This window comes from Microtus ochrogaster (genome assembly GCF_000317375.1).
Source record: "Microtus ochrogaster isolate Prairie Vole_2 chromosome 6 unlocalized genomic scaffold, MicOch1.0 chr6_random_2, whole genome shotgun sequence".
In the NCBI taxonomy this organism is placed as follows: domain Eukaryota; kingdom Metazoa; phylum Chordata; class Mammalia; order Rodentia; family Cricetidae; genus Microtus; species Microtus ochrogaster.
Genome location: NW_004949095.1, coordinates 5,414,467 through 5,423,810, shown reverse-complemented (window position 1 = coordinate 5,423,810; position 9,344 = coordinate 5,414,467). Strand labels below are relative to the sequence as shown.

Sequence of the window (9,344 nt, the reverse complement as noted above, 5' to 3'; positions counted from 1 at the left end):
CTCCTCCTCCTCCTCCCCTTCTTCTTCTTCCTTTTTTTTTCAGAGATAGGGTTTCTCTGTGTGGTCCTACCTAGCTGTCCTGAAACTCACTTTGTAGACCAGGCTGGTCTCGAACTCACAGAGATCCTTCTGCCTCTGCCTCCCAAGTGCTGGGATTAAAGGTGTGTGCCACCACCACCACTGATATTCCAAATTCTTAGCTGCGGAAGGGGTTGGAACAGTGACCACACAGACAGTGGAAGGCCCTCCTCTATGCCCATCTCTAGGGTGTGGTTCCAGACTGTACATGAGTCATTGTGCCATTTGCTGATTCCTATGTACGCATTTGAAAATGAGGTTTGTTTTTTTTTTTTTAATTTCTAAAATAACAGTTCACTATTGCAAAGTTGTTTTTCTTTTCTTTCTCCTTTTTTGCTACTGGAGTTGAACCTAGGACTTTGTTCCTGTGAGCAAGGGCTCTACCATCGAGCTACATCCCAAGCTCACCTGGCCATCTTTGAAAATGCCAAAAGGCACTTTTGTTGTAACTGTTGATTGCATTTGTGTGTGTGTGTGCTCAGGGGGTGACACAGAGAATAGCTCTTGGCAGCCAATTCTCCCCTTCCATCATGTGGGTCCCAGGCACCAAACTCAGATTGTTGGGCTTGGTGGCACTTGCCTTTACCTGTTGAGCCATCTCAAAGGCTTTAAAAAAAGTCTCTTGTGGTTCAGGTAGGTCTCGAACTCTCTGTGAGGAGATGAGTTTATCCTATCTTCCTGCCTCTGCCTCCCAAGTGTTGGAAATACTGGTATATCTTTTTTTTTTCTTTTTTGTTTTGTTTTCTTTTTTTTTTAATGAATCAAGGAAATTTTTGTATTTCAATATGTCAGGGAATGGAATTGAATATTCTTTACTAACAATGTTCCACATACGACCAGTGTCATTATATCTCTGTGTGGATTTTTATGGATGATCTCGTATGCACACAAGGGACCTTTTTAAAATCACATCGAAGCTTTTAAATTCCATTCAGGTCTTTGGTTTGTCCTGTTGCAATTTCTTCCATTTCCACTCCTCGGACAACTTCCCAGCAATTTCTCCAGAGAACACGGTTTAGTGGACAATGGCTCTTAGCAACCAAGGTGCTGGATCTGTGGTGTGCTAACTGATGAACAGGCCAGATACTGTCCGCCCTCTTCTCCCGTCCTCCCTTCCCCTCCCCTCCTCTCCTCCTCCCTTCCCCTCCTCTCTCCTCCCCTCCCCTTCCCTCCTCTCCTCTCTCTGTCCCAGGGCCTGTGTGCCACCACTGACCAGAATGTTTTCTTCAGCCCCAAATGTTTTCTTGAAGTAGCGTTTTCTCCTCTGTTGCAGCAAATACACCACCCTGCTGACAGACAGTGAGAACAGGCTGCTGCTCTTCCCGTCCATGTGAGTACAGGGGGCTTTCTAAAGTGTCTCTCGGAACGAGTAACCACATGTGTGTCTTCCTTTCCTTGGTATGTTATTAGACAAAAACATTCAAGTCATAGAGAGAGCCAAGGTAATAATTGCCCGTAAGAACATAATTCATTAGTTGTATTCCTGTGGCCATTGCATATTCAGATAGTATGCATAGCATGGCACACACGCACTGTAATGTGTGCTTATGTTCTGTACACCAAGCACTGGCATCTCTGCTGCCTTTCTCTCTTGCACTTGAAGCCTAGTGTTTATGGCCCCTCCTTTTTTTCTGTGTTTCTGTCACATATAGTAACATATGGTGATATAGCACCTTTGGGGGTTAGAATTATTTTTCTTTTAAGAAAAAAATTACAGTATTTTCATTGTTTTAAACCATGTTACTGGTAAATCACTAAATAAGTTCATCTGGGCTTACTCCTTTAAATTGCCTTTAGTATTCAGTATCTCGTATATTTCCTGAGACATTTTGCTTTCCTCCGAGGATGGCCTGATGAGATGCTCTTCTCTAAGTGTGTCCTTTGCTATTTAGGAAACCCAATAAAAGAGTGGAAGTCATCCAGCTGGGTGACGTGATGGACACCATGCTGGAGCGGGCTGGAGTGGAAAGTGAGGAGCATGCAGGGCCAACCAAGGTAACTGCCGCTCATAATAGCCCTGTGGTTACCAGTGTGTGCGTGGGAGGCAGTGCTTGGTTTGGAATCTGATTCACCATTTATTGGTGGGTGGCCCTGGGAAAATCATCTCATGTGCTTGTACCTCAATTTCTTAATCTGTTGATTAGAAGTAATGATAGTACCTGCCTCATGGGGTTGATTGTGAGTGAGACAGAATGGCATGTTTAAGTGCTGAGAAAGGGCCTGTCTTAGAGTGAACACCACACCAACAACTGCTAGTATAGTTATGTGTTGTTTAATTGTGGGGATGTGTTCTGAGAGAGGCGTCATTAGGTGGTGTCGCTGTGCAAACATGTTTGTAGGGATTTACATAAACCCAGACACACAAGCCTAGCAGGGATAGACACTACAACCCCACAGCAGTTGTGGCACAATGGTAAAGATCCGTATCAAGACAGAGGTCAATAAAAATATCAGGTCATGGGGATTTTTCAGTTCCACCCTAACCTTACAGAACCTTAGTTATGACTTGACCTGTTGTTGACTGAAATATTGTTATTTGGCATGTAACTATATTTCTCAAGGCTCCATGGATTGATCTTATTATACTTGTTTTTATTTTATTTTTCCTTTTTTAAAAAAAGATTTATTTATTTATTATGTGTACAGTATTCTCAGTATTCTGTCTGTATGTATGCCTGCAGGCCAGAAAAGGGCACCAGATCTTATTACAGATGGTTGTGAGCCACCATGTGGTTGCTGGGAATTGAACTCAGGACCTTTGGAAGAACAGGTAGTACTCTTAACCACTGACTGAGTCATCTCTCCAGCCCCGTATTTTATTTTATTTTTTTGAGACAGGGTTTCTCTGTAGCCTTGGAGCCTGTCCTGGATCTAGCGCTTGTAGACCAGGCTGGCCTCAAACTCACAGAGATCTGCCTGCCTCTGCCTCCTGAGTGCTGGGATTAAAGGCATGCAGTACCACCGCCCAGCTCTTAGTTTTATTTAATGGGCATATTATGCATGTATATGGAGTACGATGTGATAGTTCTTATACAGTGTGTAGTGATAGATAAGTACTGATTATCTGGTTTACCTCCGGCAGATGCACCAACTCCTACATGTGTTGAAAAAGGAACAGACCATTTACAACACAGTATTTCATGAACTAATTAGACAAGTCAGCGTGGATTGTATAGACAGAGGAGAGCTACTATCCAGAATCAGGTTAGAAATGTGAACGGAATGTTTCAGGTTCCCCATTTCAAAAATCTGAATTATAAGTATTAGTGCATATTAATTATACAGGTTAATAGGAGCCACTGTACTACTTCCATAATGCATCTTTTTGAACATGTTGAGGTGTGCTTGCATCTGCTTTTGAGAAAGCTACAAAAATATGTCTATGAACTAACAGTAAAATCTTCATCTTGGCTAAGATCCAAAAGTCCAAGCTTTTGTTTTCTCACTATCCATTCCTAAACCAGTGGTGTTTGTTGAGTGCTTATTCTGTGTCAAGTACTGAGATGCTTGATAGGGCAGGGGAAAGAGTAAATTGACTATTAATTATTGAAAGAGTCTTATGTGGCTCAGACTGGCCTCGAACTTGTTATATAGCCTTATAGGTATGAGCCACCATGCCTGACTGCGGTGAGATTTAAATGGGAACACAGGGCTGGTGAGTGAAGACAGGGCCAGTGGGTAGGAGTGTTTGCCATGCATGCCTGACGACCTGAAATCGACAGTGGAAGGAGAGAGCCAGCTTTAGAACATTGCCCCATGACCTCCACAAGTGCCATGTTGTCGGCACACCTGTGGGTGCACACAGCCCTATCTCAGAGTCACAACGACTTCATTAAAATTGAAATAGAAATAGGTGCTCTGTATATGTGATCATCAATAGTAAAAAGGTGATAAATACTATTGTTACTATGATTATCCTTCTTAGGACTTTGGTTCTTTCCAAAAAATTGCAAGAATACATTGGCCAAACAATATATCTATAGTTCACTCTCTGTGGAACCAGGGAAAGATGTAAGAGCTTCCTGAACATCCCTTCCTTCCTTCCTTCCTTCCTTCCTTCCTTCCTTCCTTCCTTCCTTCCTTCCTTCCCTCCTTCCCTCCTTCCCTCCTTCCCTCCTTCCCTCCTTCCCTCCTTCCCTCCTTCCTTCCTTCCTTCCTTCCTTCCTTCCTTTCTCATTTTTAATTCAGCATCTCACTATGTAGTCCTGGCAGGCTGTGTATTTGCTATGTAGACCAGGCTGGCCTTGAACTCACAAAGATCTACCTTCTGATGCCTTGGAGGGATTAAAGGCATGCACTGTCATACCAATCTATCAGTTTCTTTTTAAAAATTATCTTTTTACTATTTATTTATTTATTTATTTATTTATTTATTTTTTGCATACCAATTCCAGTTCCCCCTCCCTCCTTTCCTCCTGCTCCTCTCACCTTCCCCCCACCCCATCCTCCATCCGCTCCTCAGAGAAGGTGAGACCTCCCCTGGGAAGTCAGCTAAGTCTGTCCCATCACTCACTGAGAAAGGACCAAGACCCTTCCCACTCCTCCCCCATACCGGGCCTAGGCTGAGCACGGGATCTCTCCATGGAGAACAGGCTCCACCCAGTCAGTTCATGCACTAGGGTTAGATCCTGGTCCCACTGACAATGCCACACACACTGCCCACGCCACACCACTGTCACCTGCATTCAGGGGGCCTAGTTCGGTCCTGTGCAGGTTCCCCAGTTGTCAGTCCAGAGTCAGTGAGCTCCTTATTAGCTTGAGTCAGCTGATTCTGTGGGTTTCCCCATCGTGGTCTTGACCCTTTTGTTCATATTATCTCTCCTCCCTCTCTTCGACTGTACTCTGGGAGCTCGGCCCAGTGGTCAGTTGTGGATCTATCTCTGCATCTTCCATCAGTTTCTGGAAGAGAGTTCTAGCTTCTCTAGGATTGTAGACTACAGTCTACAATAAGGCTGGTTATCCTTTGCTTTATGTCTGGTATCCACTTATGAGTGAGTTCATATTATATGTGTAGCCTCTTATGAGTGACTACACATGATTATCTTTCTACATCTGGGTTTACCTCACTCAGGATGTGGTTTTTTTTTTTTTTTTTGGTTCTGCCCATTTGTCTGCAAATTTCAAGATGTCATTTTATCTCTGAGTAAAGTCCATTGTGTAAATGTACCACATTTTCTTTATTCAGTCTTCAGTTGCGAGGCATCTACGTTGTTTCCAGGTTCTGGCTATTATGAATAATGCTGCTGTGAACATAGTTGAGCAAGTATCTTTGTGATGTGATTATGTCTCCTTTAGGTATATGCCCCAAAGTGGTGTTGCTGGGTCTTGAGGTAGATTAATTCCTAATTTTTTGAGAAATCACCACACTGATTTCTAAAGTGACTGCACAAATTTGCACTTTTATCAACAATGGGGAACATTCCCCTTCCTCCATAGCCTCTCAAGCATAAGCTGTCATTGCTGTTTTTGATCTTAGCCTTTCTGATCAGTGTTAGATGGTATCTCAGAGTAATTTTGATTTGCATTTGTCTGATGACTAAGGATGTTGAGCATTTCCTTAAGTGTCTTTTGGCCATTTGAGATTCTTCTGTTGAGAATTCTGTTTAGATCTGTACCCCATTTTTAATTGGATTATTTGGTAGTTTGATGTCTAGTTTCTTGACTTCTTTATGTAATTTGGAGATCAGCTCTCTGTCAGATGTAGGGTTGGTGAAGATTTTTCCCATTCTGTAGGCTGTCATTTTGTCTTGTTGACTCTTGTCCTTTGCTTTACAGAAGCTTCTTAGTTTTAGAAGGTCCCATTTATTAATTATTGCTCTCAGTGTCTGTGCTACTGGTGTTATATCTAGGAAGTGGTCTCCTGTGCCAAGAATACTCCCCATTCAAGGATACTCCCCACTTTTCTATGAGGTTCAGTAAAAATTATTATTGTGTTTGTGTATTGTGTGTATGAGGGCAGAGGAGGCCCTTCCCTGCTGAGCCACACCTCCAGTACGGATTTCCTCTTCCTGCTGTCTGACCAGTTTGAGGAGGTAGAAGCAAAATCATTAGAGCCTGGTTAGGATCAGGAAAGGAGTAACTAGAATACTGTGAGGAGTGTCAAATGGGGGAAACAACAGAACAGCAGCCCATGGGCTCAAACTCAGAATAAAGCCAAGGGCGATGAGATAAAAGAAGTACAGGACTAAGAGCAAAAGAAACAACTGTTTTGGGTGAAAGCATTTGAATAGTTTTTAAATAGTTGGTATCTTTTTACGTTTAGTCAGTTTAAGGAAAGTGTCACCTATGAATTCAAGTATATGAAAAATCTCACTGTATTCAAGGCACTCTGGTTATTAATATATAGATTATGACATTGTTCCTCTCTCAAGAGTTTATAATTTAGAAGAACTAAAACACATTCTATTTTTGTTTCTATCGCAGATATTATTTATATCCTAGTAGCCATGTCTCTGGTTCTGTCTCATCATAGTTGACTCGCTGCATCTGCTGTGGGACAGGAGCCTAAGTTCCTGTTTTCTTTCTGACCTTTTTTCCACATACAGTTCATGTCTGCCTATTGGCCATTTATTCTCTTAACAGTACTTTCTTGCTTGTATTCCTCTTCCTGTCTCTCTTCCTTTCCTTTTCCTTTGTTTCTCCTGCAGAGAGAAATATGTGCAAATGCTTGACCAAATTGCTCGGCAGATGATTGATTTCTACAAAGACTTGGTAACTCAGCGGATGATGGACCAGCGCATCTTAGAAGAACTGTATAACTTCAAGAATGTGATTGAGGAGTTGACCAGGTGAAAACCTTAATGCTCCTCAACACAAAGCAGAAGACAGAGCCCTGTTTTTACCCATAGTAGAGAATCATGGAGTAATGTGGAATTCCCTTCTGTATGCTGTGAATACCATTGGTTAATAAAGAAGCTGTTTGGGGCCTGTGATAGGGCAGAATAGAGCTAGGCAGGGAAAACTAAATGGAATGCTGGAAGAAAGAAGGTGGAGTCAGGAGACCCCATGTAACCGCCATAGGGGAAAGATGAGAGCTGTAAGGTAGAACCTTGCTGGTAGGCCACAAGCCTCGTAGTAAAATATAAATTAATGGAAATGGGTTAATTCTAGATGGAAGAGCTAGCTAGCAATATGCTTAAGTGATTGGCCAAGCAGTGATTTAAATAATATAGTTTCTGTCTGATTATTTCAGGAGTCTGGGAAGCCAGGAAATGAACAAGCAGCCCGAGAACAATGGAGAGGAGTGGTTAGAGGCAAAGGCTCTTGTGCCTTCAGTGCTTAACATGAAAACCAGGAGAGCTGGGTCCTGGGAGAGAGGCAGAAGGCTGGCTTACTCTTTTAAACTGAAAGCTAAAATTCTGCCTGTATTTGATAGAGAAGAAACTGTTCCACATTATAGATACTTATTTTAATCATGTTTCTGGAACACATCCAGGATTGAAGATGTTAGTGTTCAAATCCCAAAGAAAATAAATATACTATAGTGTTGGCAGAGGGCACCAATTTGTCATTGAAGACTGTTGGTTCATTCCTGGCTGCTTAGACCTGAAATAATCACACAGAAACTATATTAATTAAAACACCACTTGGCCAATCACTTAAGCATGTTGCTAGCTAGCTCTTATATTTTAAATTAACCCATTTCTATTATTTTATATTTTACCACGAGGCTTGTGGTTTACTGGCAAAGGTTCTGGCTGGTGGTTTGTGTCTGTCTTCTCTGGGGGCTACATGGCGTGTCTCTGATTCTGCCTATTCTCTCTATATATCTCTTTCAGCCTGGCTTTACTCTGTTAAGCCATTGGCTGAAAGCAGCTTCTTCATTAACCAATGGCAATAAAACATATTCACAGCATACATCACCTCCCACATCACCATAGCAATATGGTTTGGGGCTAACCTTGTATCAAGATGACTAACGGCAAGAATGAAGAGCACAGGCAAGGCAGACCAGAGTGGGTACAGCATCTGCTCCTGCTGAGTTCTAGAAGATGCACCTGTCACATGGTTTTGCTTTCCCTGTCAGCCCACGTCCATTGTCAGACCTGACAAGAGTCCACCCAGGATGTACGCTGGAGGTTTCAGCTTGGTTTGAGGGTAGAAAACAAAAGGAGGGATGCACAGAGATTATATGCAAGTCTGGTTTCTAGGGTCAAAACTTTTTTGGAAGTTTTTTGAGTTTGAAATTTCTCTCTTCCCCCTTCCCCCTTCAGGGAACTTTGTCTGGTTCGGGCCCATGACAACAAATTAACAAAGGAGGCAGAGAAGGCCCAGAAGGATTTGGCAGAAGCTATTTTGGAAGCAGAAAAAAATGCAAAGTGAGTTACCAAAGCTTAAAGTACTTGATAATGGAAAGAGATGTTTAATCATCTGACTTTCCTGGGACAGCACTGGCCCATATGTAAAATCCAGGCTGCACCATCGCCTGCTTCCTAGGGTGATTATGAAGGCTAAAGGTGACAGTTAGCAGAGCCCTTCAGGTGCCATCTCTGGCTCATATCAGTTAATGAAGCCGTATGGGCACATGTCATGTTTGTATCCTGCCCCTGGCTGCTCTGGAGGAGCCACATCTGTGTCTGTTCCCTGAAACACAGTGAAAGCACTGGGGTGGCAATGCAATATTCTGAACCTATTGTTTGCATTTGAAGAGACTGGAGCTCCTGCTGGACTTCACAGTCAGACTTCACTTAAGTAAGACTTAAGGCTGATAGCCCACTCTGTGCTCAGCGGTTAGCTTAACCTGCCTTTAAGAGAACATTATAACAATGAACTTCATGGGTTTGTTGTTGTTGTTGTTTTGAGACAGGGTTTCTCTGTGTAGCTTTGGAGAGGTCCATCTGCCTCCGCCTCCCAAGTACTGGGATTAAAGGCGTGCACCACCACCACCTGGCTCCAAGTAGTAAACTTTACAACTTAAGCTACTGCATAGTTACCATCTTAAATTATGTACTCTTTCATCCCCTGGCCCAGAACAATGCATGTGTGCTATGATGTTGCCTGGAAACAGCAAATACAAACATTGAAAGCAATCTTGTAAAACGAATGTCCATTATAGATATTGACTGATAAACAACAGTGTTTGTAGTACTGTTTGTTGTCAGGGTCACCTGGGTCAGCTGGAGTCAGAAACTTAATCCCTTGTAAAACTGTTAAAGATGTCTGTAAAGTGTCCCTTTCCTTCCCATATGATGTTTTCTGTGCTGTTCAAAGCCTTTTGTTAGGGACACACACAGACACACAACAGACAAACAACACAGAGAGAGAGA

The 9,344-nt window shown here is 42.6% G+C and overlaps 1 protein-coding gene across 1 annotated transcript in view; it reads left to right on the top strand.

Annotated features, from left to right (window-relative positions):
* Positions 1-9,344, top strand: part of Axdnd1 (axonemal dynein light chain domain containing 1) — an 85,054-nt gene that overhangs the window by 12,239 nt on the left and 63,471 nt on the right. Inside the window, exons 6-10 of the mRNA XM_005363907.2 lie at positions 1,352-1,408; positions 1,971-2,073; positions 3,161-3,282; positions 6,726-6,866; positions 8,292-8,396. Of these exons, the coding sequence (XP_005363964.1) occupies positions 1,352-1,408; positions 1,971-2,073; positions 3,161-3,282; positions 6,726-6,866; positions 8,292-8,396 (528 nt within the window). The remainder of the gene's footprint in view (positions 1-1,351; positions 1,409-1,970; positions 2,074-3,160; positions 3,283-6,725; positions 6,867-8,291; positions 8,397-9,344) is intronic.